Below are 23,643 nucleotides of genomic sequence, written 5' to 3'. Positions count from 1 at the left end.
TGTACCACACCAACCATCGATTTCTCATCCAATGGAGCCCCACCCTACCACATCCATCTTCTTCACAAAATATATGATCATGACAACAATAGAAAATCTGCAACATGACAATTGGCACGGACCATACACATATGTAGGGTGAGCATTTCACTTATGCTATAGACACCATGGCCCATCTCCTTGCCTTTTTGTTTAATAGGGCCTTGGTGGAAGGCTTTTCAAATGAGTGGACCCTTCAATACTATTGTGCCTATCCAAACATCTGGAGATCCCCTAGAACAAGGAACTATAGAACCATCATGGTAGGCCATATGCTAGCTAAGATCTATGAATCAATGTATGAGAGTGTGACTTGTTGAGTGAGATGCCTAGGAGGACTGTCAAATGTGGTCTCTAGTACCATATGAGTGAAAGAGGAATTTCCTCTCTCTTCCACACTCTTTAAACTCTACATTGATGACATGAGGACCATATCACATGAGGAGATAGGGTGGATATAAAATGTAATTTGGTCTCCACTTTTCTTTATGCTAATAGCATTGCCTTGGTCTCTGAGTTATAGGCGAGTCTATAGCAACATATGCATGGCCTTTCAAGATTTTTATACACAGTGTTGATTGACAATGGATCTTGGGAAAACCAAGATTTTGATCATTCACACATCATCCCTAGTGAGTAGGTCAATTTTCACCCTTGGAGCTAAACAGGTGGAGGTAGTAGACTCATATGTTTACCTAGGAGACACATTGGCTACATCAATGGGGAGATTCACATGGCATAGGTGGCCAAGGATCGAGTCTCACGAGCATACGTTGCATTGGCCATGTTGGAGCAACAATGTTACTAGGCATACTTCTCGGAGCCTCACATAGGGAGGTGGCTATTCAATACATTGCTCACACCAACCATGATGTGTGGTGCATTGGTTTGGACCCTCGGCCTAGCTAGACATAAGTTGAGAGAGCACATGTAATCATGCTCTCATGAATGATTCAGATAAGCCATCAGTATCACATGAGATCATTTTAGCAGAGTTTTCTACATCCCCCATAATGTTAGAGGCTCTTTTCTAAACTGTTAGATTTATCCAAAGAGTGCATACCATGCATCCAAAAAAATTGCCTAGGAGAGTATTTAAGGCCTCCTAGCAATAAGCACAAGCATAACATGAGACTTCATGGTATGCATAGGTTGTGAGCAGTGGCTCATAAGAGATGGGATCAACATGGACTTTCTCCCCTTGCTTTGAGGATGAAGTCATAGCTCTTTATGAAGAGGATCTAGGGATAGTGCCCTCTTGGATTGTGGTTCTGGAGCTTCTCTCTTTAAAGCAGGTCATTCACACATATGGCTTCTTCAAAGACCCTAGCTAACACGTCTCTTTGGAGGTTTAAATTGCTCACCAAGACCTTGTCGAGCTCTTCGCTTCAGATTCCGTTTATGAATACGGTGGAGACCCCCCATTCGTTAGGTTGTTTTGTGGTTGGGATTCTCTTAAAGAGACTCCACATGTGGGTGACATACTCTTAGATATCCTCCTTATCCTTTTGGTTGACATTCATCAACCCGACGATGAGGTTGTTGGAGTATTCCACTTCGACGAACCTCTTGATGAAGAGGCTCTTGAGGTTATTAAAATTATTTCATTTAGCATCGTCCAAGCTAGTAAACCACATATGCCCTTTGTCTCTTATAAGCAAAGTTCGAAAGCTTGTGCTCGTTGAGCAAGGTCCATGAGGCCGTTCGCCTCGCATACTTACTCGAGCTGCTCCATAAAGTTGTAGGGGCCATGGTAGGGTAGTGGGTTTAGGTTGTGCATCTGGACCTCTATTGGGGTATGGTTAGTGACCTTAATCGCTTGTGGACTGTCCGGTCTCAACTCTCGGGTCAATCAATCAACACTATTGCCCTACTCACTCACCTAGGGATCTACTAGGGTGTCCTATAGCTAGGGCTTGGCCCCTACAAGGGCTAGGAAGGCCAGAGTTTGTCGAAATTTGATGTTCAATTTTCCTGTCTGATTTGTCAATTTTTGGTGCGATTCAAGGATGTCCAATTCTGGACTGTCCGAGTTCAATTTTTCCAAATCGGACAATTAAGCTTTCCGATTTTTAGGTTGTCCTGGACTGGTCAAGGTTTGTCCGATTAGACAATCTTATTGCATCCAATTTTTCAAAATCGGATGACTTTGGGGCAGTTGAATGGTCCAATTTTAGGAATTGGACAATTTGAACGCGGCGGCAAAAATTAGCGCAACCTTGACAAAAATCCAACACGACGCTTGCTATGCTCCCTTCCAACCTCTGGCAAGCTCCAGCATCCAAGACTAAGAAATTAGCAATCAAACCAACTCACCGATAGCCCGCGAATGGATCCGATTGCACAAATCGAAGCTCTTCTCACATGACTAGGGCTATACCAACAAACTTCTCTCTCTCTCTCTCTCTCTCTCTCTCTCTCTCTCTCTCTCTCTCTCTCTCTCTCTCTCTCTCTCTCTCTCTCTCTCTCTCTCTCTCTCTCTCTCTCTCTCTCTCTCTCTACTGTGAAAGCATAAATGAGCTCCCCTTTGCTCTCTTTGCCCCTTAAACCCCTTGTTATTCAATCTTCCCCTCCCCTTCTTCTCTCTCTCCTCATAATGCACTAAAGCCCCTTTTTCTCCCTATTCTTCCATGTTTACAACAATAACCCTATTATTTGTTTCTTTGTTTTTCGTGATTTTTTCCTTACCTAAATGCATCCAAACTACAAATAAACACCTAAGCAAATCCAACCTAATCGCTTAAACCTTAAAAACAAAAAGCTTACTTGCAAAAGAGATCAAATGCCCTTCAAAATCGCTTCCTACCTATCTCAAGTACCAGTTCGGAATAAACCCTACTCCAATGCTCGATTCGGAGCGCGCAAGCACTCAAAGCTTGAATCCGTGGTCTGGGCAATGGAACCAAAATGTGAGAGTTTCTCGCTCGACCGCCAAGACCCACGGACCACTTATCATTTCAAGCCAAGTGCAATGGCTACCTCTCACATAACCGTACACTCTCTCACACCTACGAGTGTAGTGAGCTTACCTTCATGCGCGATCGAGTTGCCTTCTTCCTCAAGCTCTTCGATAGCTCCACGATCCAAGGTGCAAGCTCGATTCTTAAGCTCCAAGCTCCATTGCTATGTGCGAGACAAGAGAAGAGGAAAGAAGAGAAGAAGAGAAGAGAGGAGAAGATGGAGAGCTTCTCCACCACAATCCCTCACCTTCACACTCACTCCCTCACACTCCCTCTCTCAAGCACAAGCAAGAGCAAGAAGAAAAAAAAGAGAGCTAGTTTTGGCCACACACAAGAATGATTTTTTTCATTCACTTTTTGGTTTTTTTTTTTGGTACATGTCCTACTCCTCTTAGACACCCACCCCTTTTTTACATGATCGGCCATTTTAACCTAGGTCCTCTTTCCCTATTCCCTTCATATTAACAGAGTTCCTTACCCATGCCCACCTACATTTACAAATTGCGCAAAAGGGAGCATGGTACTCTTTCACAAGGATTAGGGTGTGATTTTATATTTAAAATACGCATTTTCCCTTTTGCACCTACCTTGGACTTTTGAGTTTGCTTCTTGCACTTTTAGCTCTTTTCCTCTTGTTTTTCCATTGGCCACATTTTCCTGCTTTGTCCTGCGTCTCTTTAATTTTCTTTACTTTCTTTGCACCAAGGTTAACACATGTGAGGCTACCTTAATCGTTACTACAAATGGTTGATTACTTATCTTGCATCAAAGAATCAGGTTTGATGAGATGCATAACATATTCCAAGAAAAAAAAATCATATACCAAGTTACTAAGAATTTGAAATGCATATGAACTCCAATAAACTTCTCATCTTTGCTTCTATTTTAAAATAAACACTTGAACACTAGCTTCCTTTTGGCATATGTATCTAGGACAATTTAAATATGCAATTGAATCATGTAGACACATACCCCCTATCTAAACATATAATACCTCACCACCTAAAGCTAGAGTCCTCATGGCAATGCTGAGTAAATCACCACAATGCTTGAGCCACCTCCCATAATTCCCTCTAGTGCCATGTATTCCATGCCTACCATATACTTTTTGAACATTAAAAACCTCACCAAACATTTTGCAAGGGAAGTGGAGTTGCCATGCTATGAGGCCTAGAGGTCCTTGCACACTATCATATTAAATTTCATTGTGGACTACTACATGCCTTTCATCTTCCCTTGTAAGATGGGTCCCTTTTGTCATTGAAGTCATAGCTCAATTGGGGGTGTGTGTTCAAACCCTTGGGTTGTAGTTCGACAGCACAAAAACCCCTATTCACATCTAAAATGGGTATGTTGTATATTGACTCCCTTTAGTTGCTCGGCCTAGTCGATTCTCCACAATTCATATCAAAGTAAGAAGTTCTAACCTACATATATTTCCATGCATGACCCATTCCATTGCTAAAAGTTACTCATCTACCACTCATCTTGGTGAGGTTGCAACACACTTTGAGGGATTAGTGTCTTCAAGAAGTCTTCTGAGCCTAACGTCACCTAATACATTAGTAAGAAAATCTCCCTCAACTGTGCAACCTCATCCTCTCCAACTTCTTGCAAATCATAGTCCCAATTAACAATAGTTCATTTAAACACGTGTTGTTATTTAGTTAATTCCTTTTATTTGTCATTCATCTAAACCATTGCTTTGATACCACATGTGAGGTGCCTTCTCTAAAAAACCTAGAGGAGTCCTCTAGTAGTCACCAAAATCTGTGTTCCATGCATATAATCGCGAAGTTTCCCTTTGGAGAATACCGGACTTAGTTGAGCATGGGAATTTCAATCCTTTACAAGCCCCAAAAAGGATTTATTTGTATCATTTGTTAATGTTTGGGTGCCACCTGACAAGGTGGCCAACACCCTAGACATTCCAATGGACACCACGTGAGAGAGCTAAGGCATCACACTAAAGGGTTTAGTGTCTCATGTGCTTGTAAATAGGGCATGGGCATTCATCCATTGTATACTCCACAGATCTCACTTCTATTCCTCATTAGTTTCTTCTCTCCTCAACACTCCACATTCTTATGGAGACATATTAGGGTTGCAATAGATAGTCCCCCTTCACAAGTCTATTAGAGGAGATCCTACATTACTCTAAGCTAGGTGAGATTCTCTTAATGGGGGATTTTAATGCCATGACACAAAGCAAACAACATGACACATATAACTTTGAGAATCTAAAATGACTTCAAGTGAATCCCACAACATAGAGCAAACAATGTGACACATATGACTTTGAGGATCCAAAATGACTATAGTTTATGGATGCAGAGAACACCATCATAAACCAACTATCAGCTAACATTGAAAGAGATAACATTTGATATGGTTAGTGGAGCTCAAGGCATCAAATCATCTTGTTATCTATAATGGGATGAAGAAGTGGCCAGATCTAGGGCACTTGCTTTAGGCGCACGAGCTCCAACACAATGGACTATGAGCTTGGTTCCATAGAAACATTGGAGTTAGTCAAATCCTTCACCATCCCCTTGCCCAATACGACTAGACCACACTCACCTATCCCTCACTATATTCTCTTCCCCTCTTCCATCGACTCCAACCACTGCCTACACCTAGCCCACTACCCTCAACTTCATGCATGAGGTATTTGATATATATGGCCACCATGTATATGCTAGGATTTCATAGCTTGAGTGCATTGCCCCTCTAGGGATACTCACCTCCCAACTCACTTCCATCCTACATTCTACCGGCCTCTAGAGCTTCCCACACTCCACATGCATTGGTAGCTCTAGATGATATGGGACCATGCCCTAGAACTGATGGTATGCTAGAGTGCAAGGACCGATATATAAACATCTTCATATCCAAAGGGGACTAGGATCTATCTTTGTTTAGAATGGTAGCAGCAGCAAATGAGGACTTTGACTTGTATAAGAGGTGAGCATATGAGGCACAATATTGGGACTTCTAACACTCATTCATAAGCCAAGATATAGCCATAGCCTAGCATAGACTATGGGAGCCATGTGGCCCTACACTTATTAGTGACTCAGAGACATGGCACTCATATGCAAAGATGTTGCACAATGTACCACACCAACCATTGATTTCTCATCCAATGGAGCCCTACCCTACCACATCCATCTTCTTCACACAATATATGATCATGACAACAATAGAAAATCTGCAACATGACAATTGGCACGGACCATACACGTTTGTAGGGTGAGCATTTCACTTATGCTATAGACACCATGGCTCATCTCCTTGCCTTTATGTTTAATAGGGCCTTGGTGGAAGGCTTTTCGAATGAGTGGACCCTTGCATACTATTGTGCCTATCCACAAATCTGGAGATCCCCTAGACCAAGTAACTATAGAACCATTATGGTAGGCCATATGCTAGCTAAGATCTATGAATCAATGTATGAGAGGGTGACTTGTTGAGTGAGATGCCTAGGAGAACTATGGGATGTGGTCTCTAGTACCATATGAGTGAAAGAGGAATGTCCTCTCTCTTCCACACTCTTTAAACTCTACATTGATGACATGAGGAGATAGGGTGGATATAAAATGTAATTTGGTCTCCACTTTGCTTTATGCTAATAGCATTGCCTTGGTCTCTGAGTTATAGGCGAGTCTATAGCAACATCTACATGGCCTTTCAAGATTTTTATACACAGTGTGGATTGACAATGGATCTTGGAAAAACCAAGATTTTCACCCTTGGAGCTAAACATGTGGAGGTAGTAGACTCATATGCTTACCTAGGAGACACATTGGCTACATCAATGGGGAGATTCATATGGCATAGGCAACCAAGGATCGAGTCACACGAGGATACGTTGCATTGGCCATGTTGGAGCAACAATGTTACTAGGCATACTTCTCGAAGCCTCGCATACGGAGGTGGCTATTCAATATATTGCTCACACCAACCATGATGTGTGGTGCATTGGTTTGGACCCTCGGCCTAGCTAGACATAAGTTCAGAGAGCACATGTGATCATGCTCTCATGAATGATTCGGATAAGCCATCAATATCACATGAGATCGTTTTAGCAGAGTTTGCTACATCCCCCATAATGTTAGAGGCTCTTTTCTAGACCATCAAATTTATCAAAAGAGTACATATACCATGCATCCAAATAGATTACCTAGGAGAGTATTTAAGGCCTCCTAGCATGGTATGCATAGGTTGTGAGCAATGGATCATAAGAGATGGAATCGACATGGACTTTCTCCCCCTGCTTTAAGGATGAAGTCGTAGCTCTTTCTGAAGAGGATCTACGGATAGTGCCCTCTTGGATTGTGGTTCTGGAGCTTCTCTCCTTAAGCAGGTCATCCACGTGTATGGCTTCATCAAAGACCCTAGCTAGCACATCCCTTTGTAGGTTTGAATTGCTCACAAAAACCTTATAGAGCTCTTCGCTTCGGATTTCGTTTATGAATACGATGGAGACCCCCCATTCGTTAGGTTGTTTTGTGGTTGGGATTCTCTTGAAGAGACTCCACACCTAGGTGACATACTCTCAGATATCCTCCTTATCCTTTTGGTTGCCATTCATTAACCCGACGATGAGGTTGTCAGAGTATTCCACTTTGATGAACCTCTTGATGAAGAGACTCTTGAGGTTATTAAAATTACTTCATTTAACATCGTCCAAGCTGGTAAACCACGTATGCCCTTTGTCTCCTATAAGCAAAGTTCAAAAGCTTGTCATGAAGAGACTTTGCTTATAGGAGACAAAGGGCGTATGCGAATATGGCCGTGCTTGAAGAAGCAATGGTGGGTATTGACATGAACAAAATGTTACAATATCTTATACGTGTTAGTCCATTCTAGAGTACATTTACTTGATTCTCCTACACATTTGTTGCAATCTCTTATACACTCTCTAGTGCTTTAGGATCATTCAATGACATTGCAAATGTGTTAATGATACCAATTGCTTGGTACTTCCATAGCTTCGAACCAAGCTTGGAGGATGAGTCATTGCAAGGGAAGCGGAGTTGCCATGCTATGAGGCCTAGAGGTCCTTGCGCATAAATTCCATTGTGGACGACTACTACATGCCTTTCACCTTCCCTTGTAAGACGGGTCCCTTTTGTCATTGAAGACGTAGCTAGCTCGATTGGGGGTGCGTGTTCGAACCCTCGGGTTGCAGGTCGACGGCACAAAAACCCCTATTCACATCTAAAATGGGTACGTTGTAAAAGCTGACTTTATGTTGCAACGTTATCGCTTCTAATGCATCGGAGGTTTCAATGGCTGCATGGTAATAATCAACATTATCGGGCATTCCCTTGGAAGCATGGATTGCCCCGACTCAGGATTACACGAGCAAAGCCATTGGAAATATGGAGCGTTTAAGTTCAGGGACACAGTACATCTTAGATGCTTCTTAACTGTTCAAAGACACTCTGTTGTTGACAAAGCATGACTACCCGATGAGAAGCTTCTACAACTTGTGTGAAGTATTCATTACCACTGTGACTTCCCGTGGTTTATAAAAGCTGTGGCAAATAAATAGACCTTACTCATCATAGGGTTACAGATTTTGTGCCTTTGGAATAAAATGTCTATCATGGTCGGGTCATTTACCATTACAAAGATTTTACGCTCTGTCTCTGAAAGTGAGCACACCAGACTTCTTCAGCAAAATGGAAACTTCCATAGGATACAAACACAGGCAAAGGCTGGAAAAAGGGAAGAAGAGCACTTATCATAGAGTGCAATCAAGATGCTGCAGTGATCTTTGACTGGCAAAAGGGAAGAAGGGCACTTATCATAGACTGCAATCAAGATGTGCAGTGTTTCCAACAAAAAGCTGAAGTAGAGCATGTGTAGCTTTGCCCTCAGGCTGTGTGTTGACAAAGAAGGTACACAAAAGTACAGCCATACATCAGGTTCCCTTGTCACCGGGGACCAGAGAGCTCAACTGCCTCCTGATGCATCGTTGATTCCTCCACCCATTCTATCAATCTTTGAGGCATCATCTCATACTCCCGCCTGCGCAGGCCCTCCACCTGCAGCCATTCCTCCCATCTCTCTGCCAGGCCTTCTCCCGACAACATGCAAACCACCTCAGACATAGTTGGGCGATCCTCGGGAGAGAGTTGTGTGCAGAGGAGAGCTACTTGTATGACCTCCTCAACCTCCTGTGCATTATACTGCACCAAACTTGGATCAACTATGGATGCCAGTCTATGTTCACGCTGCAGCTTCTTCACCTGCATAAAAATACCAAAAACACGATTATATCTTCTTCTTTTTTCAGAAAATGCACCTCAAAGAGTTTGTTACACCTTCCAAAAGACCCATCAAAAGCTGATGTGCAAAACTCTCTGTCTTACATCTACATGTATGTTCTTAATAACTCAGTGCTAAAATGTTGAAGGACCTCAATTTCTTTGTGAGTTGAGTGCTAGGTGGGAAAATCCATTTTAAGCCTTCTTTGTAAGGATGAATCCCTTTTGGAAGTTAGTGCATCCTTTAAATTCTTCCCATCACTATGTATTCATACGCATGTACACACCCCCCTTCACACTGCATTTCTCATTCCTAGCTGATGACATGTTTCCCAACAAGGACAAAACAAAGAACTTACAAGATCCAATAGCAGAATGTCATCTTCCTCTTGCAGACGTGAGAAGTCAATTGCACGCTGCCCAGTCACCACCTCCAGCAGCATGATCCCATATCCAAATACATCAGTCTTTTCTGAAGACTTCCCCGTCGACAGATATTCCGGGGCAATGTGACCCATTGTCCCACGAACTACCGTAGTGACATGAGTACGGCTGCTGTCCACCAGTTTGGCAAGGCCAAAGTCCCCTACAACAGCCTGAAAATCATCATCCAGTAGCACATTGGCTGCTTTTACATCCCTGTGGATAATTCTTGGGTTACAATGATCGTGAAGATAAGCCAGGCCACGTGCAGCACCTAATGCAATTTGCTTACGATGGCACCAATCCAGCGCTGCTTCCCCCAATTTTCTTTCTGTAAATCACCACCATTGAAGCCACATGCAAGAATATTTGTTTGTCAATCTAAGAAAATAAGAAATGTTTGCTTAGTGTATACCATACACAAAAATCAAAGACAAGCAACTAATTTTATGGGAGGCTGTTAAGTATTAGGATTCATGGTGTCTCTTTGAAAATATTTGGACTTCAGTATTGAAACTTTGGAAACATTGAACAAAAGACTTCGAGTAACTTCAGCTTGGAACAGTGTAAATGCATCGCTTTGAACGTTCATAATACAACCCTTTACATAGAGCATGGCTCATTAATGCTGCAGATGATCCAGCTAATTTGTTCATCCCAAGAAGCTTGCATTTAATGACACAAATCCACTCGCTTCCTCTCAGGTCTGCCAGAGGAGCATTTGTCACCAAAAACATGAATCCGTTCGCTTCCTCTCAGATCTGCCAGGGGAGCATTTGTCTAGATGGATCCCTAGAGACTTGAATAATTGTTGGCCTTGACATCCTTTACAAGATGGCCTTAGGGCTGATTGATGGTAAGCATGTTGATAATACAACCCTTTACATAGAGCATGGCCCATTAATGCTGCAGATGATCCAGCTAGTTTGTTCTTCCCAAGAAGCTTGCAATCAATGGCACGAATCCATTCGCTCCCTCTTACATCTCCCAAAGGAGCATTTGTCTAGATATCCCTGGAGACTTGAACAATTGTTATCAGGATTTTCGAATTGTCCTTCACATCTGACCATCTCAGAAGTTCCTTGCACTGGTTGATTCCATTCACCTGAAGCTCAGATCTTGAAGAGCTCCAGTTCTCTCACAAGGGGTCTATCACGAGCCGCTGGCCACTAATCTTGGTTTGCTGCATCCCGCTGGTCACAAGGGGTCTATCACGAGCCAATGGATATAGAAATGGACTAGGAATGAATGATGGCCTTCCACCTTGAGATGCTAGGTCCAGAATAGCATGCCAGTAAATTGCCTAACCAAATGACTAGGATTCTTGCCAACAGTTCAAGGCCAGGTCCCACTAGAAAAGAACATGGTGAAAGGCTTTTGACAATTTGGGAGCAAACATGGATGCAACTTTTTCATACGTGGAGGTCAAATATTTCTCCCCAAAAATGTAAGGAGCCCACATGTAGCTTTCTGGATTCTCTCCTTGCATGAGCACCAAAGAAGTCTTGAACCAACACAGACAATCTGATTGCTATCAGGCATAAGATCTTTTGAGTCATTAAAAGAATTCTAAAGCTGAGAAGGGTTTTTTGTTTGCATGTATAGCCATTGTTCCTAGTATGAACACTACTAACTTTTGTCGAACTCCTGTATAGTCAAGACTTACCTCGAAGCTGATAAGCCACACTTCTGTTAGCCATAAATGGATAGACAAGAAGATGTTCTGAAGGAGTAACACAAAACCCCATCAAATTTAGTAGATTCCGATGTACAGCCACCCCTATCATCTCCACTTCTCTTAAGAAGGCAGCTTCTCCACCAGGTACATGGTTATCTTTCAAACGTTTCACTGCTACTTGTGTTCCATCTCCTAAAACGCCTTTAAATACCTTGCCAAAACCACCTTGGCCTAAAACATTCTTTTCATGGAAGTTTTCAGTTGCTGACTCTAGTTCACGCCATGAAAATCTTTTCAACTGTCCAAATGAAATCTTCAAATCATCTTCAGCTGCATAAGAGCAATCAGAGTTTCAGTTTACTACCATCTATAACCAATAAATCCCTTACTTAGACTTGCAGAAGTTTTTGCAGCATGAAAGAGACATGTCAGACCCGCCAATGACTAAGAGGAGTTTGACAGGCCATACATACCTGAAACATCAACAAACATCTCCTTCTTTCGACGGTGACAATGATTGAATAAGATTGCACCAGCCAAACATAGTACAGCAGCACCACCCATAAATCCTCCCACAAAAGCACCCACATTGGATTTATTTGATTCAGGAACTGGCACTTAAAAAATAACACATTCGACAATTATTTGCTAAAACAAGTGAGCAAAATTAAAGAATCAGCATGCAAGTGGAGTAATTCATTTCACACCTTGTTGGGGGATGGAACTATTTTTGGCTAATAGACACGAATTCACGCTGCTTGGCCCACAACTGAGATGGTTACCTGAGAGGCTGAGTTTCATGCTTTCATGTTAGCTTTCATGAAGGCTACACCTTACACATTCAAGCCAATTCATAACAAAGAAAGTTCAATCATCAGAAAATATCCCAGATATTTTAACTCTTCAAATCTTGTCAAAATTACCTGCACTCAAGCAACCAAAATAAATGAAATTTCACAGCTGGTGCTTACTCATATTGAGGAAACCTGAAGACTGCCTCTGGAATAGTGCCTGACAAGTCGTTGTGTGAAAGATCTCTACAAAATCTCCATGGAAAACCAACAATGCAATCTATTATCCTCAAGAAAGGAAATTAAAAAATCCAAAGAAGTTGTACTCCATTCTCAAGATTGACGACAGACCACATGTATGTTTGGAATAAATCACCAAATGTTGCTGTTACTAAATGTGAAAACCAGCGAGAGGATTGTTGACAGACCACATATATGTTTGGGATAAATCAACAAACTTTGCTGTTACTAAATGTGAAAACCAGGGAGAGGATGTTTGGTGCTTGAACTGCCAGCACCAGGCAGAGATGCGAAACAAACTTACTCAAAACATTGTGAATAGCAACTACAATTATATCAAAATATGGTTTTAACACTGACTTCAATGCTTGTTATGGTAATAAAAGCCAAACAAATCAAGAAAGACGCAACATGAATGCAAGTCCTATGGGAATATCTTATCTTGATTAAGGCACTGCCTAATCCCAAATAATATACAAATGCAAGCGGGAAGGTCCTCATCCTAGGTTGGAGCATTGTCTAGTCCCCTGAATTATTTTCAGTTGGAAGAAGGAAAATTGTGTACTTTTTTCTGGAAGTACCCCCCTGGGTGAGACTCTCAATTTTACCATTAACATAGACCTTAAAAATCTCACCTTTATCATTTGATGAAAAATAACCAGCTAGAAAGGAGGAAAACCATTTGTGTGCTTTTAGAAGCATCCAAGTAAGCACATCCCCTTATTTCCTTTGTAATGGGATACGAGTGTTTCAGTCTCCTCCGGGACCAACCAACTTGGATTACAGTGGCTTAAACCATAGTATCAAGCCATTCCCAACAGCACATTACATATTTCCTCAAAGATGCAACCAACAGTTCACGGCTTTTCAGAATGCCCTCGACTATTGATCTTGTGCCTGGGTAATAATAGCCTCACATAAATTTGTATTCCCTCCGGCTCGAAAGCTACATCAGCAGTCATTTCACTGCTCCAATTGATTGGTAAATACAGAAGGAAAAGCCAACTCAACAAAAGTGAATATAAAGGCCTTGTGAGTATCAAGTAAAAGCATTCTTATTCTGACTTTCCCCATGCATAATGTCATGTAAGTATGTTTGCTTCTCTTCAGTAACTGCACCAGCAATAGGAGCCTTCCTCAATCTTTCAGTATTCCTGCTGAAGCACGTTTGTGGTGTGCAATCAGCATACACATCCTTTCTTACCACAATACCATTGTTAAAACTACCTTTTATTCCCATTGTGACCATATTTTGACATCACCAGTGGAAGAATGCATTTATTCATTATTTAACTTGAGTATATTATGGATTATTCGTAGAGTTGTTTCTAATGTCGAGTCTATGATTCATGATACAATGTGTGGAGTGAAGATATGCTAGGTTTTGCACTAGTACAAACATGACTAAAACACAATAACTCAAACAAAAACACAAAAATGGGGAAGAAGTAGAATCTAATGGATGAATGGGTGAGTTAAGAAGATGATATAGATGTGATGCTCAAGGAGTGGAGGTGTCCAACAACCACTAATTCTTGTGGGAGCAGGCTGAGGGAGAGCGCCAGAGATTGTCATCCTTCGTGTACAAAGTGCAGCAATACCACCAAATCCGAAGAAGATGCAGTCAACTGGAGGAGAGGGTGATGTCCATGTTACACTTACCATATTCCTCCATTCTTCTCAAGTGAATGCTTCCTTATCAATGGGCACTTTCAACCTTCTATCTAGAGAGGGTATTTTCCCTGTTTGAGCACCCTCTTTGGGTGTGGTACTATAGTACTTCATGAAAATATTGAGGTCTTGCACATGTATTGCTATGGTTCAAAAGCATAAGAGCAAGCACTAAATGTTAGGCATGGAAAGAAGCATGAGAACTAGCTCTAAAGTGGTGGAAAAGGGGAGATGTATTTGGACCTATATGAGAGATGTAACTACACCTATGTGAGGATCCGTGCGACTATGACATCACTAATGATGTAATCAAGCAACTTGTGTATGCCTATATAAGAGGCACCTTTCTCACAATAACAATCTCTTATGAAAAATAGCAATCTCTTTTGATGTCTATTATCATATCACTCTCTTTTCTCGTGTTGTCTTGGTAACTCTCTCTCTCTCACCATTATCATAATCTTATGCTTGCACAATGACCACTTTTACCTTTCAACCACCACAAGAGGTAGTGTCTTGTGATCTCCACAATTGGATTTCCAACAATACCTTAGGGACTGTATTTTCATTCTATCCTTCTCACATTAGTGGATGTGACCTTCCAGCAATCTCCTCTCTTTTACTGTTTATTGTTCTCAACCTAACAATGGTATCAAAGCATCCATTCAGCTCATGAGCTGCCACCATCAACAACCCTATAGAGCTTTGATCTCAGCCTCCTCTACTTCTCTCACAGCAGCACCACCGCCTTGCCACCTTGCATACCTGCAGCTATAGCCACCAGGGCAGCAGCTTGTCACCCAGAAACAGCTCATCACCTCTCACTACTGCCACCTAAAACAACTACGCATCGCACCTGCAACTTGCTACTGCCACCTAAATAACTACCCTCCTTGCTTTGAAACCATCTGAGTTGTAACCTGCAAGCTTTCACAACAAGCCACCTGCAACTCCTCCCTACCTACACACCACCTAGAGCCCCACCAACCACTTCCACAGTCAGCTCATGCCACTTGCCACACCAGCACCGCCTCCTAGCACTTTAGCCCTATTCGTCAACTCTGAAGTCCATCCAGCACCTGATGAAATCAACCTTCCTTCTAGGATAGGGTGGTAAATGACCTGCTTCAACACAATTTACAGCATGCATGAAATTCACCAATCTGAAATAGACACTTTACCACGTAAGTCTTGGACAGCCAACACCTAATTGACCCCAACAACTGATACCCCTTGTGGTATTCCTTTAACTTGTATTGCTCCAATTTGCAGTATACAGAGACTTAGGCTGTTCTCTCTACAAACTTTAATGCTTGAAACTGTCACAAATGACCACCAGCATCAAGATTTAACTCGCCCCTGATGGGCACAAATTGAATCAAAAGCTTTCCCTTTAGATCAGCTGCAAATTCTTCTATTATGGCTGCTACTCTGATCACCACAAGTCTTAAATTAATGGGCATCTCCAAGGTGGCTGAGAAACCCTAAATTCAGTATAAAATCAGGGTTTTGACAGCAAATCCTCTGCTGTCCACCTCCAATCTGCTGTAGATGGCTGAGAATTTGTCACAAAGGGAGGGGGGGGAAGACAAGCATCTAGGGTATCCTGATATTCAGCCAAAGCATTTGCTGGAATGGATTTTGCACACATTGAAAGCTAAGTTTGTTTATTGGAAATCTTAGACCTGACTTGTCACACGGATGTGAAATTTTGAGATGCTCTAATCATGCCCATAACATTTGATTAAGACATTAATCAAATGTGTAAGGTTGTTTAGCACATGTGATGCACATGGCAGTTATTTCATGGTAGCAAGCCAAGGACCCTACAGATGCAGTGAATGTCAAAGGAAGTTATGTCAACTGGGTTTTGGTGGTCAGTTGGTGTCAATTCTAACCCTAGACAATTGTTTAACAGATAAGTGTCAGTGGTGACACTAGGGACTAGCATCAATTAATTAATTAATGCCAATCTGAAGGTTAACAAAGGTTGGGGACCACTCCAGGTTGCAAATGGCCTAGCTAATTTAATTATGGATGGGCACATTTAATTTTGGGCAGAGTCAAAAGGGCTAAAACTATTTTTTAAGATTATATAATTCTTAAAATTAATTAAATAATTGGATAATGCTGAAAAATGGGTTTAGAAGATTGCCACTTGGCAAAATTGCCCATGTAAACTGAGAAAACGTTTTTGGGGGCTGGGTCTCGACCATTCAGTCGGTTTACAACCTAGGAGGGAGAGAGAGAGAGAGAGAGAGAGAGAGAGAGAGAGAGAACTGCTAGTCCATTTTCTGATCAGAGAACAACAATTTGTTGCAGAAGACAGCCATCTTGGGGCCTCAGTAAGCAAGGGACACCAAGGAGATATCTTCCAGGCGCTATCAACAGCATTGCCAATTAGGTAACATCATTTTGGAGGTGCCTAGTAGTAGGTGACTGCATTAAATATAGGCTAGAGCAAGCAGTAGGCAGACTTTAAGGTTTTCTCACAAGGAAAATCAGATTTCTCTCTCATCTTGGCTTTCTCACCTTTTCCAACCCATTCTCAAGAGATCTCAGCATTTCTCAACCATTTTGAGCAGATCTCAACCAAATTTGGTGAGAATAGGAGAGAGATCTCTTCTATAAACCCCAAATTTCTGCAGGAATTAGGTTTACCAACACCTTGGGACCCGCACCAACAGGATAAGGCATTGCACATTGAAATCAGTAGCTGCAATCTATTGAATTGTCAAGGATTTCGAATTTCCAACCATCCATTGTCAATGTGGGGCAGCATTTGGCCATTTGGGATCCAGTTAGCAAGTCTTGGGTGAAAATCAAGAGGCAAATTGCCCAATTTATGTGTCTATTGTTGGATTAGCCAAGGAGATCATAGAATCTCGGCTTGTAATACATCCATTGGCAATTGAAGTTATAGAAATACCGGAAGGGATGCCAGTTTTGGGGCTAATAGGGTATCTACTGTCCAAAATTATTAAGGTAAATTATGCATTTCAATTTATGTTTATTTGTTGATTGTGTAATTAAGTGCTTGATCAAGAAATTACCACCCTTTCCAAGAAGGAAGGCTAGTTTCATGGCCACTCCATGTTCCTCTCAAAGTGACGCAAACCATCATATTACCTATGCTTCCTTATTTTTTCCTACTTCTCCCTTGGACTACAACTACCTTGAATTATCTTACTAGGCACATCCACTTTATGTTATGGAAAAAAGACTTCCTTGCATAGGGGTATTTCTTGGATTTCTTGGAGCCATGTTTGCACCCTAAAAAGCAAGGGAGAAGGAGCTATTCTAGATGTTGAGACTCATATGGTAGCTCTTTCTTTGGTCACTTTTTCAAGCTATGTGCATTGGTCATCAACCTTGGGTCTTTATTATATATTTCTTTCTAGAAAACCGAGGACTTGTGCATGGTCATACCACCATTTTGGGGTCGTGGTGGCACATCCTTAACATTGTTGATCAATTCTCCACATCTTTCTCTTTCCTCGTGAATCATTTGGCATTCTCATGGAAGCTAGTGCTGCAGAAAGTGCAATGGCACCCAACAGATGATCATTTGGTTGCTAACTCTTTCAAATGAAATTGTTGGTTGCTTGTCTTGGGATGAAAAACATAAGGACCGATCTAAATTTAATCGCGTGGCATGTTTGGCTTTAACTTCTATTGTTGATGCCACCTTGGCGAGCCGCAACCAAGCGGATTTTTCGGATCCCTAGGGAATATTGTGATTTCCACCACCTTGGCAAGCAACAGTGTATTGATGTCATTCTACGTAGCCAAACGGATTTTTCAGATTCCTAGGGGATATTGTGATTTCTAGGGCTGCATTTTGTTGGTATTGCAACAAAGGCAGCCCTTTCCTGTCCTTGATAGCAATCCTCCTTGGTAGGATTAGAATCTTGTGGGACAGTTGATTCTTGAAAAGGCTTTGGCTAATCAAGTGTATCATCTCATGATCAAAGATCACCATTGGTTGGTCACCAAAGTCAATGCTATTTGAGGCATGCACAAATCTAAAGCTTGGTGTAAAATGACTATGATGGAAGGATGGCTCAATAAGACTCCATTCAAATGTAAAGTCTTTCTCCGGAGAGTGATGATTAGTGGCCTTTCTCTTGTCTCAGCTCTTTCCAAGGGTCAAATCTCCAATGAGAATTGTTTCTTTTTCACTACCAACGTGGAATCCTCTCACCACAAATTTATTTCTACCTTGTAGCCAAAAAAAATATGGTCTCTTCTATTTGATATTTGGAGAGCTTGAGGGTTGTCTTTGTACCCCTCTGACTTGTTGAGATGGCAAACTAAACACGTGCGGACATTGATGATGGACCTTTTGGTTAGATGGGTCTACACGTCTACAGTTAGCATATCGATGGCCATTATGTTCCTCACATGGCCACTGACTTATCACTTATAATATTTAGTTTATTGCACCTACCTACAACTGGCATAGTTATAGCACCAGTCGATTTGTATAATCACTTATGCAATGTTTGAAGTAGTAGGACACTTTCCTTTATATCTTATCTATACTTTGTGTATATTATATTGTGTGAGGAAGAAGAAAAAAAAAACTAGCAAGAAAACGTTTTGACCTCCATCTCTCTTGTGTTCTTGAGTGAGCTTCCTCTTGTGTGTATAGTGTACGTTTGGCACAACAACTCAAGCAAGATCCCTACCACGCGATTCTTGATATGCTATCAGAGCGGCACCATTGAGAGAGGCTGATTTTGAAGGTTGAAGTAAAGGAAAAGAAAAAAGATTCAAGCAAGCAAGCAATAGGTAAAAAGCTCTTCAATTCTTCCACTCTTTCTCTTGGATAGTGCCTGTGGAGGCACCGGAAGCAAGGTAGAGCAAAAATCTCAAATTTCCGTGAGATTTAGTATGCGAGCAAAGCACTACATATTTTGCACATAAGCCTTGTCCCCTTTTAGACACGCAAGGTTGCAAACAGTAGTTTTAAGGCATACTACAATTTTGGATGTGTCGATCAAAAGTGAATATACAAGTTACAGATTTCAAATCTATAAGTTTTGAGGCGTTTGTCAAGAAATAAACATAAGTTTTATCTACAAAACAGGCTGCAGATTATATGTATTGTTAGCCAGTCAGTGGAAAAGACTACTTAGTGTGCTTTGCACTTGTTATGAAAGGTTATAGAAGACTTGCTAGTTGTTTGTGCAGTGATGGGTTAGGCGCAAAGATCGAGACAAAGAGAGTGAGATAGAGCTGAGTAGAGAGTGAGCACGTTTTTAGGTACAATGATGAGTGTGTACCTTTAGGTTTTTAGATAGATATATATATGTAAGTACAAGTGCTAAGGATGTGTTCACACCCAAGCATATTTAAAGGTTTGTAGTGACGGGTTAGACACGAAGATTGAGACAGTCAGTCTTTACGCGCAAGGAGAGTCAGAGAGAGTGAGATAGAGCAAAGTAGAGAGTAAGCACGTTTTAAGGTATAATGACGAGTGTGTACCTTTAGGTTTTTAGATAGATATATGTGTAAGTCAAGTGCTAAGAGTGTGTTCACACCCGAGCACATTTAAAGGCACGAGGGCCTTTATTTCCAACAACCTCCCACCTAAAGGCAATGTGCCTTAAGAGGAGAAAAGAATCAGCTAAGTCTAGGTATATACTATCCAACTCCCATCATCTGTCGGGAATGAGGAGACCGTTCTGCTGGAAGACCCTTCGTGAGAAGGTCTGCAGGATTATCATCTGTATGCACTTTGACAAGCTGAATGCTCTTGCTGTCAAGTACATCTCTAATGAATTGGTACTTCACCTGTATGCACTTCATTTTTGCATGAAAGACAGGATTCCGCGCTAGCATGATAGCACTCTGACTATCACAATGGAGAACAGGTAACTCTGTGATGTCCATCTCTCCCACCAGATGTGAAAGCCATAAAAACTCCTTACATGCCTCAGTGGCAGCCACATACTCTGTCTCTGTAGTAGACAATGCAACACACTTTTGTAGCATGGAGATCCAAGAGACTGCTCCTCCTGTGAAAGTAAACACATACCCAGAAGAGGACTTCCTGCAATCCACATGATTAGCATAGTCTACATCTGTAAAGCCAACAACAAATGTCTTTTGTTCCCAAAGCAAATGCACAACTCCTTTATGCCTTTGAGATATCTCATAATGCCTTTCACTGCATCCCAATGCTTCTTGCCAAGGGTTGCCATATATCTGCTAACCACTCCCACTGGAAAGGCAATATCAGGACGTGTAGCAACCATAGCAAACATCAAACTGCCAACAACTGAAGCATAGGGTATCTTGGTCATTTCAACCTTCTCATCATCAAATGTAGCGTTGTCCTCTGCACTAAGTTTCACATATGGAGGCAATGAAACCCCAATTGTTTTTTCCCCCTCCATATTGAAATGCTGCAAAACCTTGGAGATATACTCCTACTGAGATAGATAGAGTAAGCCTGTTGACCTATCTCTGAGTATTTGCATGCCAAGAATGTGATTTGCATCACCAAGATCCTTCATATCAAAGCTACCATGAAGACTTTGCTTCAATGAATCCAAGGTATGAGTATCCCTGCCAGCAATCCAAGGGGCTTTTGGAATTGGAGGGAACGGTGTGTGAACCGAGAGGGGAGCCGTATGCTGCAGAAGAAAAGGGAAGTTGTGAGGGCCAAGAGGAGCTTCGGAAGCGACTACAAACAGAAGCTAGAAGCTCGCGGGGTGATCTTCATTTTGGTGGGGTATGAGATTGGAGCATAAGTATGGAGGGGTTCCATAATCATAGAAGGGTAACTGAGAGGGTGGTTGCTTTGATCTAGGGGGCTTTTGGAGAGCTCAGAGGGAGGAGGACAAGACACAAATTATGCAGCGCATCATCTTCTTTGCCATCAGCTTCTTTTCCTCCTCCCATTTGGACTATGAAGACTATGCAATAATCACAATCTGTCCCAACCATAGGCGTGCAGATCGCTTTCTTCCAACATGACAGGGATGACCGTCAATAATCATTGCTAATCTGCAACTACAAAGAAGGATTATAGTCTTGGTTGGGAGGACGGGTAAGAGGAAGCTGCTCGATTATGAAGGGAGCCAGGCCTACAACTCAAGACCAGGGGAAACACGGTGCAGCTCATCAATTGGGAGGAAATCCTTATCTCCATCAGACCCCTGTTTTAAGCCACAGAGGCCATTTTTCCAACTCGTCAACTGCTATTGCTTCAAGTTTTGTTTCAAGTTGATAGTAAGTAGACCTAAACAAGATTTACAATTATCACGACTGGATCCAAGCAATGCAATGTCCACTAGTAGGATGGTAGTAGATCTATATGATCAACTAGAGAGGGTCTTAAAGAAGTAGCAGAGCGCGTTCCTGTGATGAATGCATGAAGCCAAAGGAGTCTTAACAAGAGAAAAATTTTCATGTAAAATGAAATTACCTTTAATGGATGTATCTAGGGTTGAAAATGATTTATCTTTTGTTGCCTTGTGATATCTATCGAAATGTCATCATGTATTCTTTAGACTCTTGTAGATTCTAACAACATTGTATTCATAATGTATCATACTTCAACTAAGAATATATGATAGACCATATGCAATGATATTTTTGCCCATGAGATATGCTATTGCATAATGGAGCTCCATGCCTTTAAAGAATCTTGATAAATTGTCTCCTCTTAAATACATGCTTGGTTTTAAGAGGCTTGTGAAACTTCGTGGCTTAAGTTTGGATATATTGTTGATTTCTCTCGAGGGCTTGCTATAAGTGATGCCTATTCAACTCTGGGATTCAACTCTAGCAAAAGATATCATGTCAAATAGTTAGGTAGTTGAATTAGGGTAGGCTCATTGGATTTCTTTGTCATTAGTGGTTGGCCTAATAAAGGAATTTATAGAAGTAATACTTTTGAGAGAGATTTCCTTGAGCTATAAAGCCAATGACTATCCACTAGAGGCAGGCGTGAGATTATTTGCTTAATGCCTTAAGGACAGAGGAAGAGAATTTTTGAAAGTTTGTGTGTTTGCCTTCAAGTACAAGAGAGGATCCCTAGGAAAACCTACCATTGAGAAGGACAATAGATGCATAGAAAAGATGCTCCATCTTCAGATCAAGTAAGAACTACGTTATCTTCTTGAGCCTTTAGAACTTAGTGCTGCTCTTGTTCAGTAGAAATTCAAGTTAAACAATCTCTAGCACTAAGGTCACTCTAGCCCACCAACACTCCTTTGCATCTCTCAATCGTGCGTGCTTCTAAGGGTTTTCCATAGCATCCGAGCGTGTCTCAGCAAGAGGAGCAATGGTTGTAGGTCAAACTTCATCACCTATGTTATAATCCCTTAAATTCTTGGCCACAAGGAGGTTCTGAATCATGAAACTCTAGAGGGAGTAATTTGTACCATCCAATTTGCCCTCACTGGGGCAGATTCTGAGAACATCATTGTTATCCCCAACCATAGCTGAATAAAAACTCAATGGAAGTCGTAACCAAAACCTCCAACATAGAAGAGGTGTAAATGACCAAAATCCTCTTTGGGATACCAATGTAAACAAAAGTACTTGCTGTACCAAAACTGTCAAGAGCTAAATCACTGTTGTGTAGCCAAACAATGGCTGTGAATGCCTCGATTTTTGTGCCCAAACTGATCAGAACTGCAATTTAATGTTATATCACCACCTATAGTGTGCCTTAGAAGGCAAGGGAGAAAAAAACACCAAATGTTTTCACATAAATTTTGAGAAATTGCAGAAATTCAGAAATGTTTACAGCCAATGACATGTCAGTGCGAATCCCAAGATTTCACAACCAGTGGATGTCTATTTAAGCAGAATCCCCAAATTTTTTTATGGAAATTTGAAGAAATTTCAAAAATTGGGTAGGTTAATCGAAAACCCCCAAATTTATTGGCATTGAGTGTGAGAAATTGAGAATTTCTTTAAAATTCAAAATGAGACAGAAAATATGGACAAAAAATTCCACTAATTTCAAAAAAGCCCCAAATTTTAATATTAGGATTTATGCACTTTTAAGGTTTCAGAGTATTTCTGCACAGCTGAAAATGGCAAACACTGGCAAGATGGACTAAAATTTACACAAATTTTTGAAAATCTCCAAATTCAAAAAATTAAGGTCTCCGAATTTTTTTCCAGATCTGCAGAGAATGGCAGACAATGCTGAGAAAATGGCAAGCAGGGCTAAGAGAGGTTGTGTACAAGACTACGTGCAAGATTGCACACAGGACTGCATGCAAGCTGAAACAACAGCAAATTCTTCTCTTACAAAAATAGTAGCAAGTTCTCCTCGAAAACAGCAGCTCCTCCCTCCAAAGCAACAGCTCCTCTTCCTTCCTTGACTAAGGGGACATCACACAAATAGCATTGGCTAAGCGGTGGCAAGATGGAACCTACTAGTCTAGCTTTGATACAAACTATTAGAAATGGAGAGAGAGAGAGAGAGAGAGAGAGAGAGAGAGAGAGAGAGAGTGTGTGTGTGTGTGTGTGTGTGTGAGTGACGTGCATGTGTAAACACAAGACAATGAATAAGGGTGGGCAGCAATCCCACA

The 23,643-nt window shown here is 41.4% G+C and overlaps 1 protein-coding gene across 6 annotated transcripts in view; it reads right to left on the bottom strand.

Annotated features, from left to right (window-relative positions):
* Positions 1-8,394: 8,394 nt before the first annotated feature.
* LOC148013219 (LRR receptor kinase SERK2-like) overlaps positions 8,395-23,643 on the bottom strand; it is a 67,140-nt gene continuing 51,891 nt past the window's right edge. For 2 of the 6 annotated variants that reach the window (XM_087668106.1, XM_087668111.1), the window contains 6 exons: positions 12,350-12,424; positions 12,086-12,168; positions 11,852-11,995; positions 11,367-11,708; positions 9,637-10,031; positions 8,395-9,259 (listed from right to left, as the gene is read on the bottom strand). In XM_087668106.1, coding sequence (XP_087524232.1) covers positions 8,945-9,259; positions 9,637-10,031; positions 11,367-11,708; positions 11,852-11,995; positions 12,086-12,168; positions 12,350-12,424 — 1,354 coding nt within the window. In that variant the 3' untranslated portion in view covers positions 8,395-8,944. The remainder of the gene's footprint in view (positions 9,260-9,636; positions 10,032-11,366; positions 11,709-11,851; positions 11,996-12,085; positions 12,169-12,349; positions 12,425-23,643) is intronic. The other 4 variants (XM_087668107.1, XM_087668112.1, XM_087668108.1 and 1 more) reach the window with 4 other exon arrangements.

The sequence above is a fragment of the Lygodium microphyllum genome, chromosome 26 (assembly GCF_053477565.2).
Source record: "Lygodium microphyllum isolate KBCC chromosome 26, Lygodium_microphyllum_v1.1.10, whole genome shotgun sequence".
NCBI lineage: Eukaryota > Viridiplantae > Streptophyta > Polypodiopsida > Schizaeales > Lygodiaceae > Lygodium > Lygodium microphyllum.
This window is presented reverse-complemented; position numbering and strand designations above follow the sequence as displayed.